The following is a 21,635-nucleotide window of genomic DNA, read 5'->3' on the forward strand; positions in this document are numbered from 1 at the left end:
GTATAATTCCATAGTTTATATGATAAGATTGTAAGGTGTTGTTATATATTTTTTTCTTTGATTTTTTGCTGTAGTTCAGTCAGGAGAGAATACCTAACATGGCTAATATCCCTTTCTTGTGAATAAACAAATTGTATGATTTCTTTTGTAAAATCACTGACAATGGAGTATTCCCTCCTTCAGACTCATTCCAAAAAACTAAGTCTTTCTTTTTTCTTTCTTACACTTGAAATCTTTGTTTATGTCGTGGACAACCCACCACCACGGTTTCTTCTCTGTTCTTCCTCTTCTCTCCAATCTAGCAAAAGATTGCACTGGAAATAATGTCTTTCCAGCAGGTGAAACAGATTTTGGCTTCTTAAGTATTCCTATTGTGACTCCCTTTTACCTCAAGTTTAGCTGCCCCTTCTCCTGAAGTTTCATCCTGTCTCTGCATTTCCAGTTATCTATTCTTAATTCTCTTTGATGCTGCCCTTCAATATGTCAGAACTTCTTACTGATAGCAATATACACTGCTTTCCATGTTTTCTTTCCATTTATGCTTTCACTTGTTTTTCAAAACCCATTAATGATAATTACCCACATAATATAACTAGTTATGTTACAAAATTAAAAAAAAACCCACAGTTTTCTAAAATAAAAGGCCTGTTGAGGTTGCCATCTGCCAGGTGCCACCTCTTGAAAAGTTTGTGCCTTTTTTCCATTCATTATTCACACTTTACTTGAGTAACAGTCCATATATTTTTGGCATACAGACTCCTGGAGAATGGGAAAGGGCACAGTGCCCTGCTGCAGGTGGGTACATGCTGCTCATGGACTTGATAAGTCCAACAGTCCAGCTGCAGGGCACAGACCCAAGCTGTGGTGTAGCAGTGCAATCCTCCTTTGTCAAACAGTCACACATTCTTCCCTGATGACATGGACCAGCACACGTTAGGAGAGAAGAAATCAGAGCATATAGAGAGCAGCTCTGCTCCCAGTTTGTCTGATGCAAATATCAAGTCAACAGCTTGCTGCATTCAAGAGTCTGTCCTGTACCTAAATGCTCTCTGTAAAGGATGTAGACTCATAGAACATTTTGGATTGAAAGGGACCTTTGAATTCACCTAATCCAACCCTCTTCTGCAATGAGCAGTGTCATCTTCAATTCGATCAGGATGCACAGAGCCCTGTCTGTCCTGACCTTGAATGTTTCCAGGGTTGGGGGTCTCATAAAGGCAGAGGAGAGGAGCAGGATCACCTCTCTTGACCTGCCATACTTCTTTGAAGCAGCCCAGTGTAGCATCCCATGAACTCTCTTCCCTTAGTCAATCCTCAAGCCCTCAGCCCTTGGAAACATCAGTAACTACTCACCATAGAGTTAGCCCTCCCGGGGGAAAACCAGCCTCCCCCATGGACTTGCGTCACAGCTTCCTTTGGTTTCTCCTTCTCCCGTCCCCTGTCACTGGCTTGGCATCCCTGGTGCCACCCCCCTTCCCTGGAGGCCAGGTCCCCCTGCCCAGCCCTTAGCTCTGCCCGCCACCCCTTCCCCTTCTTAAGCTGCCTGCTCCACCTGGCTCCTCCTCTTTCTAGCCAGGTTACCTTTCAGCTACTGTGTTGCTCCGCTGGAATAAAACCTTGCAAAAAGAGCCTTTCTTGCCTCTGTCGCTGAGCCAGTTGTGGTGAGTGTTGAGTGGAGCTTTGACTGCATTGCCTGAATGTTCACTCAGCTTGCTTTTCGACAGGAGAGGTTTGTTGGGGACAAGAGATAGGCAGCAGCACCTACCCTCCTAACACCTGCACTTCAGCCCAGGATGCAGTTGGTTTTCTGGGGTGCAAGCACATGTTGCTGGCCCATGTCTAGCTTTTCATGAGTAACTCCCAGTCCTTCTCCACAGGGCTGCTCCCAGTCCCTTCATCCCTCAGACTGTATTGATACTAAGGGCTGCCTCAATGTAGGTGCAGGATCTTGAGCTTAGCATTGTTGAATTCTCTCTCTCATTCCTTGCAGGATGGAGGATGTAGTCTAGCCTGTCACATAAATTCTACCAAGTTCCATCATCCTAAATTTTTACTATGGCAATTCAATACATAATCACATACATTACAAACTAAAATGAGACAGATCCAAATACTTTTTCTTCACATTCTATTCAAGCCAAAATCAGGTACTTTTTCTTCCTTTCATGTCTGTCAGCTGAAAAGCATCCTTTGTCCATTTCTCTCACTCACCATTGTTTACCAAGGTGCTCCTGGCTTTAACCAGTGTGGGATGGTGAAGTGTGATGTTATTAGACATGGCAGCCTGTTTGCCTGACAGTGCCACCAGAGATGAACCTGTCAGGAATGTCTCCACCAAAAAGTATTGCTCAAAGGCCTTTTTGTCAGATTACTTGACACTTGCTCATGAACTATGACTAACATTGCCTCTTAAAACACTCTGTATGTTTATTTTATAAGCCATATGGCCCAAACCAACCTAGTGTTGTATAGGTGTGAAAAACAGTTTGAATAGATTTAATTACTTTGGACTTCTGAGCTTTACAGCAAAAAAAAAGTTTCCATGGTAATGTAATTACTGTATTCTGTTTTATATAGTTTATTCCTATGTCCCCCTGGTTATTTCTTGATTTTTTTTCATTTTCTTGTGGAAAACTACGTTTTCAGGGAGAAAACCAAAACACCTAAATAATTAGTTCTGCAAAAGAATTGCTGTGCATATTTAACTTAAAACCAGATGTGAAATATGTGGCTATTAGGAGCTGAGAGATTTCACCTAAGGGTTTTGCTAATGGATCACTGGAAGCCTGTGAATATATATCTTTCTGCTCTTTTGGGAACTTTGCAGAATAGTTAATAGAATCTGAATTAGTGATCCTCACTAATTAGTTAGACCCTTTTTCCTTTGGAGTCCTTTTAACACTTTGTAGCTGTTAACATGTTATGTTGACAAAATAGTAGGTGAGAATCCTTTCAGATGATAAAAAGATTTAAATATGGTTGGGCTATCAGTTTTCCTTTACAAGAGCTCTCGCTCAGTGAAGTGTTGGCTGTGGCAAGCATGATGCATGGTAAGCAAATGGAGGTCTTCACTGAATACAATTTTCTTAAATTATTTTTTGATACTATAAAAATATTTTACTGCAGTTCAGCTGTAGGTTTCTCACAGAAGTAGTAGCCAAATTCATGGATAACTGTTCCTGGCAAAGTAATGCAGAAATTGTTCTCAGAGGATGCTGCAGCCTGGGTGTTTAAAATACAATGCAGGTCTGCCTTTTGTGTGCCCTTAATCTGAAACCGGGTAATGCATCAGTGTACATGGACTTGTTATTCTACAGTGTGATAAATAATTGTATGGACTTGTTCCTAGTGATGCATTTTCTTAGGCTTTTTCTCTTACAATCAGTAATTTAAATGTCATTAGAGAACATGCGCATAATCATGATACAAACCATGCAGAGCTTGCAGGTTTTGTCTCCTGACATAAATATTCCATCTGTGAAAAAGATGCATTGCAACACAAAGAAATGATAGAGCAGGAACATACCAAGAAATGTACACACAAGCATGTTTTTAGCTCAATGTGAATTAATCCATGCATAAACCATGAGACTCTGAAGATGGCTGTAAGCTCTATCCTGATTTTTTACCTTATAATATACTGCAAAATTATCTGTGATGCTAAAAGATGGTTATTCTTGGAAACCTATATCAATTTCCTATTCACACAGCAACTGGTGGCAACTAAAAATAATCCTGGTTTAGTACTAGCTAAAAATCTGGTCGCATTTGGCACACGAACAACATGCACAAATAAAATTTAAGATCCCCTGTTCTGCTATTTCATTCGAGCCCACTCATCAAGCTTAGTTTGCTGCCATTTGAAAGCTATTGAAAAGCCATTAACTGGCAGGACTGTGAAAGCCGCAGTGCAGCAGCACACCTCAGTGCTGGAAGAATGTGGCTGCAAGTGCACACCAATTAAATCTTTCTATTCCTGGGGATGTGGGATTAGGAGCGCTGTCAATCAATTGTGCTACAATAGCACGTGCAGCAGTCATGGTTCAAGACGCACAGAGGTTTATCGGAACTCCAGCAGCCGGGTGAGGGTGACTTGGAAGCCTCTGCAAGATCCTGGAACAGAAACTGTGCTGAATAATGTATTCTGAGGTGTACTGGATACCTGAGGAAGGGCTTTAAATAATGCATTTTCTGGGCATGACAGTTGTAGCAGAAGAGAATGCTGAAACCTGTAGCGAGACTACAGCCTGAGATGAAAGAATGTCTCATTACCATTTTATCAAATGCTGTAAGTAACAAAATGGTTATTTTGCTTTTAAAACTATCTTTATTTTCTGAGGTGTGTCTTTTCATTACATATGCAAAAAGTCGAATGCAGATGCTGCATGATGTCAACATAGTAGTGGGGAAGGGGAGTTGTTACTTTGCATGTGAATATACAGGCAGAGCTCAGTGTTTCTTTCTCTCCTCTGTTCAGAGATAAGTTCATTGTGTGTAAAATAATGCTCTCATTCTGAACTTCATAATGATCAGCTTTTAAAACTTTTGTTTAAATTAATCACCAAAGAATGTAATGTCCGAAAAGAAGAAACGTCATTGACAGCATTATGTTAAGGACGCCTTTAAGGACAACCTTGGAACATGGCTCTCACACTTTGCAAGGATATACAAATGAGAATGGCTTTATAATTACAAACTCAGCTCATCATCTACTGTAGATCAAATGCTTGTATCCCCTCCTTGTCAGAATATTTAGCTATTTGGTGTGACAGACTTAAAAAAATAACAATGAACCTTTAACCTTGAATCATGCAAGCTTGCCTCCTTAAAGACATCCTGAAATTGGGATCTATGCTAAATGTATTTGATTCATTTCAGAGGAAATTCCTAACAGCTTTTTTTTTTTTTTTTCAAGGTTGCTTGTCCTTCTAGCTGCACATTTTTCAGTCTTATAGGATTTGCCTTTGAAAGCATCCAAGGTCTGAGTGGAAATTGCAGGGTTTACACCAGAGAAATTAATTGTTCTTAAAATACTTGTTTTGGACAGCCAGCAGTAGCTCAATAGCCATAGATATTTTTTACTGAAGGATTTAGAAAATTTCAGACTTTAGTGATTATGACAGAGTTTTTACATGTCAAGTAGCAGACTGCTGTAAAAGGTTTTTCCCTCTAGATCATGGTTTTTGATGACTTAAGTGTACTAAGGACACTTTGAAACTATTTTTAAAACACTGTGTTATAGTTAATAAACAAGTAATGTGGTTCTTTGCTGTCTTAATATGAAATTAAGGTGCCCTGGAAGTATTTTAGTAATTCAAGTAAAAATTATTTATATGAGTTTTCTCTTGTCTGCATTCAATGGGACTGGTGTATGGACTGCTTTTAATACCAGTGGGAGCTACAATTCCCTGTTCATGCAGAGAAGCAGAGATTAGTTTGACTGCACAGTTTTAGAGGTGCATTCTAGGAATAAATCTTTGAGCTTGTACTGAGATTTGATAAATGCAAATGAGGAATTTGCAATGTGACTATCTTGAAGATGTCAAAAAAGTATTGTTTGGTTTTTATTCACTTTAAAATTACTCTTACAGTGAAATTGTCGCAAATCTAGATAGTCATGTGAAAGTCAATAGCATATTAAATAAGTAACTCTTCAGTGAAACTATAGGAAAGATATCAGGATGACCCTGAGGTTCTTCTGTTAAAAGGAAGCAAATGATGACTAATTGGGATGTTCATTGCATTGATTGCAGAGATGAAGGACTCAAACACAGCAGAGGGAAAGGTGAATGCACAGCATCAATTTTGTCAATAATATTTGTTTCCTGTTTTTCAGATTTGGAGTTTTGATTAATGAATTCTGAGTAGATTGGGGTGGTTTACCACATAGCTCTTTTCTTTCCAAATAGTGTCCTTTAGGAGACAACGGATGCTGGCTGGAGCCTGACAGGAGTTTTTTTCACTGCCCGTGCTTCTCAGAATTGGCAGAAGTGCTTCCATTTCCACCTGTAATTAGTGAAGGAGAAGCACTTCCTCTGCAATGCTCCCCTGAGCGTTATTATCTGACTTCACATGCCAATATGTTGCAGATATTTGTGTTTGGCAGACAGCTGGGACCAAAGATGGGCCAGGGCTGCTTGCGCAGTTGCAGCACCAGCAGTGCTCTGAGATGTGCTGAGAACAGCTGAATCTCACAGTGCTTGGAACATGACTCTTCACACCCCACTTTGCTTTAAACTCATTTCACCAATGATTTCTGTGTCAGAAAGAAAATACACTGATCCAGAGGAAGCACGGTGGCAGAGCACTGTCTCTTGGACTACTTTGGGTAGAGAGGAAATATCTAAAAGGCACAAACTAATGACACTTAAAAGCTGGTATTTTATGAACTACAGTGCAATGTACCTGGCTTTTGCATATGTTTGCATCTTGTTTTTTTTTAATCTTTGCAGAAGCTGGGTGTGGGAATCTGATCTGAGAAGGGCTATAGCTATTCTCCAATGATGTTAGTACAATTTTAATAATATTCTTTCATTTTTTCATGGCATTGCTCCCATTAGAAGGCTGTGAAAATCAGATATACTTCACTACATAAGTCACCATCTAGTCACAAGCATTTTCTGTCTGGAAAGCTCCAGCTTTGAAAGATCTTCAGTTCACCACAGACTCATAAAATCATTAATGTTGGAAAAGACCTCTAAGATCATGGAGTCCAGCCATTATACTAGCACTGCCATATCCACCACTAAACCACAGCCCCAAGCACCATATTTACATGTTTTTTGAACAGTTCCAGGGATTGCAATTTGACCAATTCTGTGGGCAGACTGTTCCAGTGTTGGCCACACTTTCAGTGAAGTAATTTTTTCCTAATAGCCAATCTAAACCTCCTCTGGGATAACTTGAGGCCATTTCTTCTTGTCCTATCTCTGGTTACCTGGGAGAGGAGACTCATTTAAGACAATTGCAAAGACTGATAAGGTGTCCCCTGGGCATCCTTTTCTCCAAGTTAGATATCCCCAGCTCCCTCAGCTGATCCTCGTAACACTTGTGCTCCTGACCCTTCTCCAGCTCTGTCGCCGTTCTCTGGATACTCCCTCCTGCTCTGAGCAGGGGTAGCTGTGTGGTCAAACCAGATTTTCTGGGGCCATGCCCAGTGAGGTCTTTCATCCCAGTAACACTCTGGAAGTGTGCCTGCTGCAGCCATCATGTTGTCTTTAGCTGGCACCTGCAGCATTTAACACTAAGCTGAATGAGTGTCTGCCTGCTGGAGCAGCTCATGTTGTCACTACTCGTGCCCATCTCCTTTTTGCAGCCAAGTATTGCTGCTGCTCAGAGCTGTCCCTGTCGGTGCTGCTAGCTTATCCTTGGCAATCTGTGAGTGCGAATAGTTAGAAAAGAGAACAGTGGTTTGTAGGAGAGTATCACATGTTATCTGCCAGCTGCAGGGTACCATTTTGTCTTGATGATTTGTGTGACAGACTGTACAAATGAATGTAATTTTGCAAATTAGGCAGCACCTTGCTGCTGTCTTCTGTCCCTTTCATATCTAGTTATGATATAAATATCATCATTTACATGTTATGGCAGTGGTTTTCTACCTTTGCCCTGGACTTCCTCTGAGGGATCTGCAAAGGGAACTAAGAAAAACAGTACTTTAGCAAGGAGGCTTAAGTTTGTTACTCCAGAGTCTGATTTCCACTGCAAATGCTGTAGAGGTGCATAAGTGCAAGCAGAATAAAAACCTTGCTAGAAGGAGTTACAGTCATGCCTGGTGGAAGTCCAAGCCAAGTGAATTTATCCAAATATTAGAGTCATAAAACTGAACATCAGCTTCTACTTCTTTCTGTTTTATCTGTTTCCAATTCCTTTAAATCCTTTGTATGAATTAAAACAGACTGAATTGTGCTATGTGGCAGACCAATACCTACAGTGATCTGGAATGGAAATACTAATTAGATGTTTATTGATAAATGTAATTCAGGATTTGAAACAAGATAGAAAATAAACATAATAATTTTCTTCAAAATCTATCCCTTATTACCTTCAGGACCTGATTACATGGCAAGGATTGTTGAAGTGGTAGCTCTATCTGAACCTTATGGAGCTTGGACAGGGTGGGGGAAAGATGTGATATGATACATTAGTTTCAATTTTCAGAGGATGGAGACTTGAACTTGATTCTCCTATGAATGAAGAAGTAATACTGGGGGGTGAAACGTGATACCTTCATATCAGCTTTCTTACAGTGAGACAGCCTGTGAAACTTTGATCTGTGCCTCAGTAGAAAGAGTTACTGTTCAGACCAAACAAGAGAAGAGGAGCCTGAAAAGAAGAATTGGAGATCTATAGTCAGTCTGTGACACTGGAAACCTTTACCTCTGTGGCAGCATGTGCAGGATGTGTGATGATCCAAGTAACAGTGACACATAGGTGTGTTCTGTCACACTGGATGGTTGGTGACATAAGAGAACTAGAAAATTTTTTTGAAGTGTTTTCTCCTTCCCATGAGCAGGATTTCTTCTATACCAGGGTTAGGCAGGAGGTGGTAATAATTTATTTATTGTATATTCTGGTGTCGCAGAGAATTCTCACATCTTCTTGGGCATGTCTTCTGCCTCCAATGAGGAGCTCAAGGGAAAAAATAGTAAAAATATGCAGGTGGTGGAAATGAGAGCTGTAAACAGAAGCAGGATGTCTGTGACAGTCCTTATTCAACACCTATCCCATTTATCTACATTGATAGTTCATGATAGTGTCTTCTAACTCTTGTGTCATGGTTTATTTCTGCAATAACAGAGCTAAGTACTCCATGGCTGCAGGGGGAAATTCTTTTTCCTTGTACATGCTTATAACACTGTGACCTGTGGCATGAGGTTAAGATTGTTACTGAAATGAGATGCTTAGCATGGCTGAGTGATCCTGCCTGCTGGAAATGAAACTGGGAGGCAGAGTCAGGAGTCATCTGCCCTGGAAATCCTGAAAGAGCAGGAGGAGTGGCTCTCTGAAATGAACCACTGCTTGGGAGTTTTAAGGTCTGTGAAGGCACATAAAGCAAGTCTGGGGGAGTAAAGAGATTTTGATGAAAGGTATTTGTTTGAGAAGCTTATACTGTAAAAATGTATTAGAGAATGCTAATGCAATACATGATATTTTGCATTCCATTTTGACAGACTGAATGTGTCTGATATATCAGTGATATATAAAAAAGTGCAAACTTTTTTTAAAAAGTTATATGATAATTCAGGTGTCATGAAAGATATCTAAAAAACTAGGTTTTAATTATTCAGTTGAGAGCAAATGGGTTCTATCTTACTAACCTTTATAAAATAGAGCCACAGCTAGAATATTTTTTGCTTCTATTATGCTTTTTAGCTCCATGTCTCTCACTGTCATCACAGGATAAGTGTAGGCCAACAGGAAACTAGGATATTATTTACCACCTATGAATGCCAGTATGTCTTTACCAGTTAGATGTTTCTCTATTTTTATTCTTCAGTTCCTGAGTACATGTGACAATGACAGAAATGCAACATGATTTTTTTTTAATTTTAACTATTTTTTACCTAATCTAAATATTTACAAGCTTTAAATTCACGACACTGGGTGCAAGGAAAGAGATAAAAAAATAAATATTTATATCAATAGGTAGAGATAGGAAGTTATACTTAGAAAAATGTATTTTGAGCTGTCAATAAGCCAATTAGCTTGGCACATTTGTAGTAGTAGTCTAATAATTTGCTAAGTGGGTTTCCAGTAAATAAAACTTACCTCACAGTAGCAACTTTCCTAACCACATAGAATAGCAATTAATAATTTTATTAAGATGCATTTTTAAATTTAATTTATATTAAATTTGGAAAAATACCCTTTGAAATAATAGCAAAAGGAGCATTATTAACTTGGAAAACTGAAGACTATAACATTTCCAACTTTGCATTCAACTAAGAATAGATTCTATTTATAGTATTTTAGTGGAAATCACAGTCATCCACGAATTATTTTTTGTCATTATTTTGTTTACTACTCTAAAAATCTGTCAGAAAAGAGAAGAATCAGCACTTTCTGTGGAAAATTAAATTCCTTATAATTTTGGTATTTGGAGAGCTTTTTTCTTCTAGTTATTCTGCAAACAGCAAAGAAAGCTATCCACCCTAAAAATCAGATGAAAGAAGATTATAAAGGTCAAAGTACCATATTTTCTCACCATATTGGCACAGCATGTGTGAAGCTTCAGACTCTGATATTACATTTTTTGAGAAGATTGCTGCACGAACAAAGCAGAAAAACACCCCACACCAATAACACAACCCTGCCAACCTCTTTATTTCCATTTATGAAATTATGGCAATATAGCCACTTTTCAATCCTGATGTAGCTTCTTGCTGCAAATAATCCCATTTATTTATTTTTCTTGTTTCATATAAATTAATATACTGCATCATGCTGATTTTTGCACAGTTTTTAAGTTATAAAACCAAACAGAAAATATTTTTAAATAATTCAATTAACACCTCAATCAAAATTGCAACAGTATAGACATGATTATGTCAAAGCAAGTGAAATCTGAGATGGAACTAATTCTAATTTGTTCTTAAACAAATGAAAATAATTAGTTCAGCAAAAGCTTTGTTTGATTTGGAGCAAATAGAGAGTTGTCCTAATGCAAGTTATTTAATATATTATAGAAGAACATCACCAATTAAAGAAAAATGCTGTTTGTTTATTACAAGAGACTTTCCATTTGTTTGCTTTTGAGCAAATGCCTTCAGTGAAAACAACAGCAATATAAGACCTACCAAGAGAAATCTGCAAGTTTTGACTGCTGCACATCCCTTCAGCCAGCAGCTGGGAGAGTGTGGTATCCCTTGCAGAAACACAAATGCAGGTAGCATGGCCAGAACTGGTTTTCATGCCAGTGCCATTCTAGTACATTGAAAGACAACAGTCTCTAACAGCTTCCCCCCATCTATAAGGTGATTCAGAGAGCCCTGACTAAGTCCACTTTAAAACTCTTTTTGATGTAAGGCTGGGACCTGGCAAGGAATGTGGACAGGAGGGCACCACACACAGTGGAAGAACACTTGGTCATTTATTACTAGCTTTCTATGCAGCTGGAATATGGACATTCATGTTGGAACTGTACTTTACTCTCTTTCATTTCATAGTGGATTTTAAAACAAGAAAAATCTTATTCTCAGAAAAAAAGAAAGAGATAAAACCTGATATCTTTTCTTGTAAATCCTACTGTGAATGTCTCTCATGTAATGTGTCATTTTAGAGGAGATGGAAGCAGTATTCAGAGCACACAGACAGGCAGGAGATCTGGGCCATACCACCTCAGGCTGTTGGACTCCTGCTGTCGTCCCATTCAGAGCAAATCCTGTTAGGAAATGCAACACATAAAATATATATGGGACCCTGTAAAGGCATCTACAGAAAATAGCGCAATGTATTAAGGTCATATTTGGAGAGTTAATTGATAGCTTTCAAATGTGATGCCTTTCCCATAAAAGGAATCAAAGCTTTCTCCTGCAAAAAGTTTTGTAAATATTGACATCTAAACTGAGAAAGGAGGAAAGCAGGCATGTAGAAATTTCCTCTTTTTTTCTGTCTTTGAGAAGAATAGTAATTTTGTTTGTAGGTAGCTTATTGCAGAAAGCTCTAAAAATGTTAGAACAATATACTCTTTACTCAATAATCATTTTATGTGAAAGGAGAGGCATTTTATATTCAGATTGCACATGAACTGAACAGCTTGTTTTTCCATTGCTTTCCTTGCAACACAATTACTTGATTCTGTTAGCTGCAGTACTAATGTTAGTTGCAGAAGTGGCATGTGTAAATCATATAGACATAGTTGTGAAAAGTAAAGCTTTTTAGGCAAACTAAATTATTTAATTCCTCTTAATCAGCAATGAATATATAGACTTATTTTGGCTTGGAGTGACATTTTTCTTTCTTGTGAGCAGTAATGTCAGAGATGCAGTAATAATTTCTAATTTTTACTTCAGTTTCTTCAACATCTCTAAAACCTGTTTATGTTCATCCAGTTATTTCTTCAGTAAAGGTGCCTGAAGATATGTGTAGACTAGGAGTCCATCCTTTGATACTGCTTTTTTCAGTTGGTCAAGTGAGATCAAGCTGTTCAATTTCTTCTTTTTCCTCTTCTCTTCCTCTTTTTTGAATTATTAACCATATTTCCTCATTTTAATTTAACCCAGAAGGGACATTGCTGCACATGTTAAAAATCAAATGTTATAATGCTTATCTTAACTTCTGTTTCCATGCCCCTACAGCTGTCCTATATATATGGCCACAAGTGTAATTCTTGATGGTAGATGTGGAAGGTGACCTTAGAGACTGTTGTAAACACTGGTGTCAGGAAAGCCACTAAACTGCTTTCATTTTCACTTACACATGAAGATCCAGCTCTGATCTTGATCAGATCTGATTGCCAGCTCTCACTAGCAATCACCCTTGCTCTTCCAGCCTTAGCCAGCCTTACCTAGGACATACCCAATAATTACCCTGCCAGTGCAAGGGAGAGAAGCCTTTCAGATGCCAGTGGTGTGGCTTTACACGCTAGAAATTCTCATGGATTGGGTCTTCACTTTACTGAGAGGTTCTCTTTGCGGAGCTTTACAGGGTGATTTGGAGATTTCAGAACTGAGTGATGGAGCTGACCTGAGTGTCAGAAACACAGAGCTGCTGTGCCTGTGTTGCTGCTTTTGTGTGGCTGTCCACTCAGTACACCAAACAAGGAATTTTGTGATCTTACCTGTTAATCTCATCCATATATATTACTTTTGTCTTGGTACTCTGCCTAAATTTGCACTATATTAAATTCATTTTATTGCTCCATCTTCTCCTCATTTTTATGGTATATAACCTTTCTTTTTCCCTTTCACTCTTTAAATTTCTGTTAACTTTTCTCTCCTTAGTCACTGCTTAGCTAAGCTATGCATATTTAATTCTTTTCATCTTTCTTCATAAATCAGTCCCTCGGGCCTCAAAACTATTCGTGGTAGTTTCTTTTGAACTGCTCCAATTTGACTGTCTAGAATTGAATGCAATATTCCAGATAAGTTGCCTTTCTGCAGAATGGAGAAGGGCCAGTTTCCAATCCTCTTGCTATTTGAAAACTGAGATGGCAGCCCCTTGATGTGCACAGAAAAGTGATCAAAGGCCTACATATTAGCTCTGCTGCAGAATTTTTGTTAGCTCCACTGTGTGGTAAACTACTTTTCCATCTGCTTTTACTTTACAGTAATCTCTTTAAATTATTAGATTGCATGTAGAACCACAAGTTCACTTGGCATAGGATTTCCTTTCCTGTGTGTTTGCCAGTCCTTATGGCTGGGTCTGTGAACCACTGCTTCCTTTTTGACTTTTAACTCCCTATGATGTATGATACTCAATATTCCCTTTGTTTTGATTCACATCATGCTTAACTAGCTTTTATATATGCAGATTTTTGCAAATTTTGATGTATGTGTTTTTCTCCTATGGTTTCTGTAATTCTTGTATGCTGTATGACTCTTGAGCCGTGGCATATTTGCTGACTAAAATAGTGATATCTGAGAATGTCTGTGATAAAAGAATGGCCCCAGCTTTTGAAACAATCTGATTTTTTGTTTCTTTATTCAAGTAGTTGGTTGTTGCTGCTGCTGTTCAACTTTTTCAGTACCCTTGAGGTATAGCGGCTGTAATTCTGGCTTCCTCTCACTGTGCACTAATGTGTTAATTCACTTTCCCAAATTTCAGATTTACAAGTATTAACAACAGCCTTAGTGTTTTTCACTGTCTACTTTGTTAAGTACCTGTGTAACAAAACTTTTATATTATACTGTGATGGCAGGAAGAATTTTCCAATGCATCTCTTCCCAGGTGCTTGTGCTTCCTTCTCTCTATCCTACACCTGAAACTGTGGGCTAGAGATCCATGCATTATTACATCTCCATTTAATGTACTGTAAGGAAGTAACTATTATTGCCAAAACTTAATTGTCACTTCATAAGTCTTGTATTGCAGTCAGACAAAGACAGCTTGGTCTGTGGAAGGACTAGAAGGAGTAATATTTTCTGGAGGACTTCTCATCTATTCCTTCTTATCTTTCTTTTTTGTCATTTGGCAAACCCAGTTCTTTGTTCTCATTCTACCTTCTGATTTAGAGCTTCTGGAGTTTTACTTGCTCTTGGTGTGATTTACAGCAATTTGGATTCTTCAAATATGACCAAGTATTCTGATGCTATTTCCTCCCAGGCTTTGCAAGTGACAAGCATTAATTAGTATATTATTCTAACAAGTATACATTGCTTGCTTCTGAAAACGCCAAATAAAAAGTGACATAAATTCATAGATCCAAAAGTTGTATGAGTTAGTGCAAACAACCATTTTATTTTCTCTTCTGAGTTGTCTATATATAGATATATATTAAAAATAAAAATGTGTTAGTGCAGTCAGTGTTAATCAGATTACTTTTGTTTTCTGATTGCTTTAAACTCTCTCTTCAGATCCTGACATAGGGACTTGGACTATTTCTTAAAAAAACAAAAATTAGCTGCTTCACCATTAAGCTTTGGGAAACACATAAGCATATTTTGCTTTGATCTTTCTAAGGAAACAAATTCTTCATGATTATGTTACTTGTGTGTATGCATCTTGTCAGTTTTCTTCCCATGACAATTTCCAAATCCGTTACCCAGTTGCAGGAAAATGTTTCAAAACCAGGTTAATCATGACATGATTTATTCAAACAAGTGAGTACTACATTGCCTAGTAGTGTTGTATAACTATTTCATTATGGTTGGAAATTATAGTGTGGCTTTTCTACCATATGGGTGTCAGGTTCATTTTACAAGCCATTATCTCTTGTCACACAAGGTACCAAGTAATGTCAAGCCTTGCAAGGAAATTTAAGCATGCTACAAATAAGTTTCTTCTTCTTGTTGTGCTGGTTTCAGGTGTGGTAGAGTTAATTTTCTTCACAGTGTTCTAGTACAAGGCTTTGTTTTGGATTTGTGCTGATAATATAGAGATGTTTTTGTTACTGCTGAGGAGGGCTAACAGAGCCAAGGGCTTTTCTGCTTTTTGTACAACCACGGTGGGAAGGAAGTTGTTGGTGCATGGAAGGTTGGGAGGAGACACAGCCAGGACAGGTGGCCCCAGCTGACCAGAGGGGTATTCCAGACCACAGGACCTCATGCTTATAATAGAAAGTAGGGAGGAAGAAGGAGGAAGGGAGTGCATTTGGAGTGATGTCTTCTTGTCTTCCCAAGTTACCATTGTGCATGATGGGGTCCTGTTCTCCTGGAGATGCTGAACCCCTGCCCAACCATCGGAAGCAGTGAATTCCTTTTTGCTTTGCTTCTGTGTGCAGCTTTAGCTTTCCCTGTTAAACTGTATTTCAACCCATGAGTTCTCTTTTCCTGTTCTCTAACCCTTCCTATTCTCTCCCCAGTCCTGCTGGTGGGGCAGTGACTGTGCGGGGTTTGGTGGCTAGTCAAACCACAGTGCTTGGGTGAAAAGCAATGCCACCACTTACCTTGCTGCAAGCAAAAGATAAGGTGTTGGTGGGACAAGCTTTAGGGGGTGTATCTACACTTCATAAACAATGAAAGGCATTGGAGTGCTGATGCTCTACAGCATTGTTATTTAGCTCGCTGGATCGTTTTTGAAGTGTCCCTACTAGTTCTCTCTTTGGCAAAGGCTATGGATGATATCTAGAATTTTCTCCCAATAGATAGGGCAGATGAAACGCCCCCAGATTGTGTGTTCTATCTCCTGTGCAATCTTTCATCTATTTCAAGATCTTTTATCCTCAAATACTGTTCCCTGCCTACATATAGCCTCCTACTACTTACTAGAGCATATCTAAACACCTTTGGGTTTATGTTGTAAAATACCTTTCTCCTATGTTGCAGTGCAGTCTTCATTATAGACACTGTGAAATTTAGAAGCCACAAAAATAGATAATTATATCTTAGAGCACAAGAGCTCAGCAAAATCAAAGGAGAACTAGGACTATATGCTGTGCTGTCTAGATGTGTTTCATTTTTTCTGCGTGAGCCTTCACTAGTGAACATGAGCTGATGTACAACATTTAACTGACAAGCTTTTTTTTTGCCTTCTCATTTTCTTTTTTTTTTTTTCTTTTTTTTTGGTCAGGGAATACTTATATCCTAGGTTTTGTGACTGATTGCTTAAAAAACTTACTTAAATTCCAAAAGAGCAGTGTTTTGACCTATTGTCTGAATACTCATTATTTAAAGAGGTTACAAAAAAGCCCTGAATTCACCTTGAGCACAGACTTTCATCTTCAAAAAGCCCACCTGTGATATTCTATGAGATTAATGGGTTAATGTGTTTTACTCAGACTGCGCAGTCTTTCTGTTTGGAAACTCCTGTGCTCCTGAGCAGACAATGCTGTCTTAGTTTGTTTCACAAAAGGTTCTGATGTTTGCAGGAGAAATTACTTGGTTTTGCTGGAAATTGCTTTGGTTTGTGGGAATCCAGATTGCACCTTTGCCTCATCCTCCAAGGGAGTACAGAAGGATAATGGCAGTAGAGAGAAGGAGAAAGCAGCTTTACCAAAATAAACAGTATGAGCTTGATCAGATCATGTGTGTTCATTTTGCTTGCATTCCTGTAGTTTCTGGATGTGATCTACAGATGAGGACTACTGCTCTGGGGCAAACAGACTTTCGTTCAGACCATTCATACTTATGAATTCCCTGTGCATCAAAAACAGACAAAAGAAAACGATTTTTTTGTGTTTCTAAAAAATGAGAATAACCCCATACATATGTATTTGAAACCTGTGCTTTATTACACTAGGCTAAATGAAGCTAAATAAAGGCTAAATGTACAGGCAAGCAGTTTGGCTGCATTTTTGAATAAGCTGGCAAACAGTTAATGAATTTTACCTAGAACATAAAATCTCCATATGTCACAGATTGCTACATGGCATAAATCACAAATGACAGTGCAGAGCCCTCTGTTATATTTAATTCGGTATTATTCAGACTCTCTTATATCACTACAATGGCAAGATCCCAAACTGGTGGTTTCTTTGATTTAAATATAATAAATTTTTAGAAAATGCCAGTGTAACTTCACTGAATTGCTGATAGATAGATAATAGAGTCTATTAGGAAGCTTGTAGAGTTGATAAATAACATCTGATAAGTAACTTTTCCTTGGTATCAAGCTGGAAATTGATTGCAGTTCCTACTTACCAGTCTAGTCACATCTTAAGGCTCTTGAAGAGCAGCGTACAGGAGTAGGGTTTTATAAGAGAGTAGCTGCTTGAATGTGCTTAGGATTGCTCTTCAGCAAAGACAGAATTGGGTGTTAAGCAGAAATTGAGGAAGCTTTGTATATCATGTCATTTAAGAGCCCTAACTTTCTAATTACATCAAAAAGAAGCTCTGTGGAGCCAAGAATAGGAGAAGCACATCAGCTCCTTTACTGCAATGTAATTTATTCTCAGAAGACTTGGCATTAATTGAATTCTTTACATTCTTTACAAGGTAAATAGTTATACTGCTCCCTCATGATTATCTGCTTTTGGGGTGGTAAGGGAAACCAAAAAAAAAGAAAAAGGATGAAGTCCATTGCTACAGTGAGCAGATCTGTACTGACCTGACAGAAGGGTTTCAGCTGTAGAAGTCAGGATGAGTGGTTGCAAGCACCATGCTTCACTCACACCTTAATAAATGTAATGGACAAGCTGTTTAAATGGTAAGTAATTTTCCCTGTGCTGAACAAAGAATTTTCAAATCCAAGTATTTTGATGCTGACCTTAATGTTTCAATTTGAGATGGATTTAATCTAAGCCAGCCTTTCCTGGGGCTGTTTTTAGCCACATTTCTTTTGGAAACTGTAAGATCAATAGAAAATACATAATAACTTTTGATTTCTGAAGAGAGCACCTGTAAAATGCATTGATCTACGGTTCAGACACAATGATTTCAGTTATGCTATAGTATTTATATCACTGATTTCATATCAAATTCACCTCAGCTTCATAAATACTCATAAATTGTTATTTCTAATTCAACATAATAAATCTAAATATGCTTTGTTGGTAGAAGAAAAAAAGCCTCCTGTATAATAATGTCATTATGTGTAACAGCAAAGTGCATTACTGAAAGGGCCAGTGCCTAAATTTCTGGTCTGACTTCTGTAGCAAACATGGAGTGGACATTAATGTAGCTTTTTGAACTGGATGAAGCTGCACTGATTTCCACCATCCGTGTATCTGAATGTGTGAGTGCCAAAGCACTTGCTGCTCATTGCATACCTTTCCCATGTATCTTTGTTAGTAATGGTTATGGTTAGCTAGCCAGCTTTAAAACTGTTGTACAATAGTACTGTCTTTATGGAAAAATGCCTTTTTTAATTTGTTGAATGAATGCTAATCTATTTAAACATTTATTGACGTTGTTGAAATTTTGATATATTTTATCTTTCTGCAATTCAGGACCATTTCAGTTATCTAAATTAGAATGTAGATGTTTAATTGCTGTTGTGAAAATGGGCTGATATCATATTTTTAGCAAGAATAGATCGAGATAGGGGCTAAGTGTCAGAGGACCCAAACTAAACACAGTATATATTTTGGAGGGTTATTTTACCCTTTTTCCTTTAGTGAGATTAACCTGCTTAAAGACTATTGTTTTGGCTGCAGTGTACATTCTCAGAATCTCAGATTACCATTTTTCCAGCTTCTTTAAACCCTCTATATTTTGTTTCAATGCTATAATGACCATAGTCTTTCAAATACCCAGAACTTTAATTATTCATTGTTTAAAATATCATAAAAATCAGCATGTTTGCATAACTAAAGATCAGCTCTTATTATTTTAAAATTTGTAATTTTAAACATTATGAGCCCTCAGTTCATGTCACAGTATTTGAGAGGCTTGCTGCATTAAGCAATGTCAACAGTTTGATTGTGTGCTTGCCTTTAATGAAAAGTCACATGCAACGTCAAAATACGTCTGAGCAGAGAGGTGAGTCTGTGTGTACATGTATGTAGGCATTCAGCTTTACTTTCTGGAAATGCCTCCTGACCTGTGACATAATCATAAACCCCCAGGGACATAGTCACCCCCATGTAATGTGAATTATCATCTGAGGTGCATTTTTTAGGATGACTAGTCTCCTAATTTAAATGCCAGACCAAGTGACTAAAGTTGATAGACATAAAGCCATAAGAAGCAGTATAAGGGAAAGCTATATCAATATGATTTCTGAAAAGAGGTATGGCAAAAAATGTCCCTGTATACTGTAAAGTTACTTGAGTTCAAATCACCTTCAGAAGATGGAATAATATTTCTGTAACAGTACCCATTCTTCCTCTCTGTTTACATCCCATCACCCTTCCTTTGGTCTTCATTTTGTTCAGGAGCTGATGCTTGTAATGTCACAAAACATTCCTTCTCTCATCTTCACAGTGAGAACCAGTGACAATTCAAAGCAAACTGTTCCTCTTTACTCAGAAATCTCTTGTTTGTACAGGCAGGATCAAAACTGTAATTTGTCTTGTGATGCAGATGTCATACTCTCCAACTGTGAGTAAATTTTATGAAGCTGTTGTTTTAAAGCAGCGATTCTTCTCTTTCTTGTGGTTCATGGTGGTCCCAGTCAATGAAGCAGCTCTTTGCTAGCAAGCATCATTGAAACTTTTTTTTTTTTTCTGTTGGTTACAGTGGTAATGATTTCCTTTGTCCTGTACTAATTAGTAATCAATGTAACACAGTAAAAGTTTCTCTGGTTTTGATATTTCAGTGTTTTAGAGAGGTTTCTATATCGTGCTTATACAGAAGATGCAGACCTTAAAACTATGTGCACACTGACAATCATGTTTAATCTAGTAATTTTTGTCCAGAACATCCCATTAAATAAATAATATCCCAGTAAACCTTGCCAGGTTTTTCATGGATGACACTGCCAAGGTATTCTCCAGCGCAGTCTGCCGTGACCATCACTGTGGCCTGATTGAATCCCTGCACATTAGTGTAATTTGTCATGCACTGGGCCAAGAACTGCATGAAATAATCTTCAAATCTGAAATCTTATTTCATGAAATGCAAACTCTTAAGAAAACATATTCAGAAGGCAACCTTTTTCCCTACCCACAAACCTTTACCATACTGCCTCCTGACTAGCACACTCAAAACCAGCTCTGTTTGGGGTCATGTTTTCCATCTATCTTCTGCTGTTGAATGAGGGTCATACAGTGTTCTTCTACCAAATCAGTATGGCAGTTTGTGCCAGTCCTCCCATATATGGGGCAGGAAAGGATAGAGAGACTTGCTGCACATGTTACCTTTTTAGGAGGCTCTAATAGATTTTCTTTGGAGTCTAACTGCAGTTGAGTTGTCATTCTCTAAGCAGTAACTGTTTACATCTGCCGAATAAAGTTGTGGATTTTAGCAGCTATTTTTTTCCTGGAGGGTTTCTTTACAGCTGAAGCTGTTGTTGGTATTGGCAATGCTCACTTAGGACAGAGTAGTTGGCATACTTCAAATGGGAGAGCTTAATCCTGGGGGTTGGGTTGATAGAAATTTTGGGCAGTTCAAGAGGGGAACTGAGGGGAAGTGATATTTTCACACCTGAGGCAGACTAACCCTACACCTCAGTACAGCCTGGGAGCTGACTGACTTGAGCTGCAGTCCTGCTGAAGAATGTGCAGGGGTTACAATGGACACAGACCTGAATGGAAGCCAGCTGTATGTACTGATGATAAATCGGACAAACTACACAGGGGGCTACGTTCAGAGGAGTTTGGCCAGCAGACAGAGGGAACTAATTGTCTGCTGCTGCTTGGGGCTACTGAAACTGCACCTGCAAATATGTGGTGTTGGTCCCACCAGTCTAAGATGGACTCTGAGGCAATAGAATGAGAGCAATGGGAGGCAACCAGGATTGCTAGCAGAAATGAAAAAGCTGAAATCTTCTCAATAGTGACAATAGTAATAAGGGATAATGGCCACCAAAAGAACTCAAGGCATTTTTGATAGAAGTCAGTGAAGCAACTTAAACAGTTTACCCAGACAATTTGTAGAATCTGTTAACAGAGGTTTTCAAGACTGGTAGACAAGACAAAGTTATCTGATCCAGTGTTAGTGAATTACCCCATGCTTCATGTGCATTAAGCCATCCACAGAATTTTCTCCAGAAGCATGTCTATAATTATCTTGTGTTTGAGGTGAGCTCTCTTGAGGTGTGAAGGAAGCTCTGCCGCTTGTGCCATCATCGGTTCCTCTGCTGAGTAGGACCATAGAGGAGAGCTCTGCCTGGTTCTAAAACTGGCTGAATGCTGGACTCAAGGGTGCATTTCTTAGAGATGAGCACCTGAAAGATTGATTCAGGCAGTTTGCCTTGTCTGCATTTATACTGTGTTTCCTAATCTAGGCTTAATCTAATGAGGTTGCTGACCTGCAGCTGTTACATCCACAGCCAGATACTGATCTCATCTGGGATGTATCAGGTTCCAGATGAGCTGAGGAAAGAAATTTCATCTTCAATTCATTAATTTTTAGCTGAGACAAGTGACCAAATGGATCAAGAGTCCTTTTCTCAATTGGCCTGAACTGCTTTGACTCTGGCCACACACTGGGAAC

At 38.5% G+C, this 21,635-nt stretch overlaps 1 protein-coding gene across 5 annotated transcripts in view; it reads left to right on the plus strand.

The window, feature by feature from the left end:
- Nucleotides 1-21,635, plus strand: part of MYO16 (myosin XVI) — a 357,892-nt gene that overhangs the window by 68,135 nt on the left and 268,122 nt on the right. The window contains exon 1 of one of the 5 annotated variants that reach the window (XM_036381447.2): nt 3,927-4,288. The exons of 2 other annotated variants lie outside the window; for them this stretch is intronic. In XM_036381447.2, coding sequence (XP_036237340.1) covers nt 4,261-4,288 — 28 coding nt within the window. In that variant the 5' untranslated portion in view covers nt 3,927-4,260. Of the gene's footprint in view, nt 1-3,926; nt 4,289-21,635 lie in introns of those variants that run through there. 2 more of the 5 variants (XM_036381439.1, XM_036381423.2) reach the window with 2 other exon arrangements.

Source organism: Molothrus ater, chromosome 2 (assembly GCF_012460135.2).
Source record: "Molothrus ater isolate BHLD 08-10-18 breed brown headed cowbird chromosome 2, BPBGC_Mater_1.1, whole genome shotgun sequence".
Lineage (NCBI taxonomy): Eukaryota > Metazoa > Chordata > Aves > Passeriformes > Icteridae > Molothrus > Molothrus ater.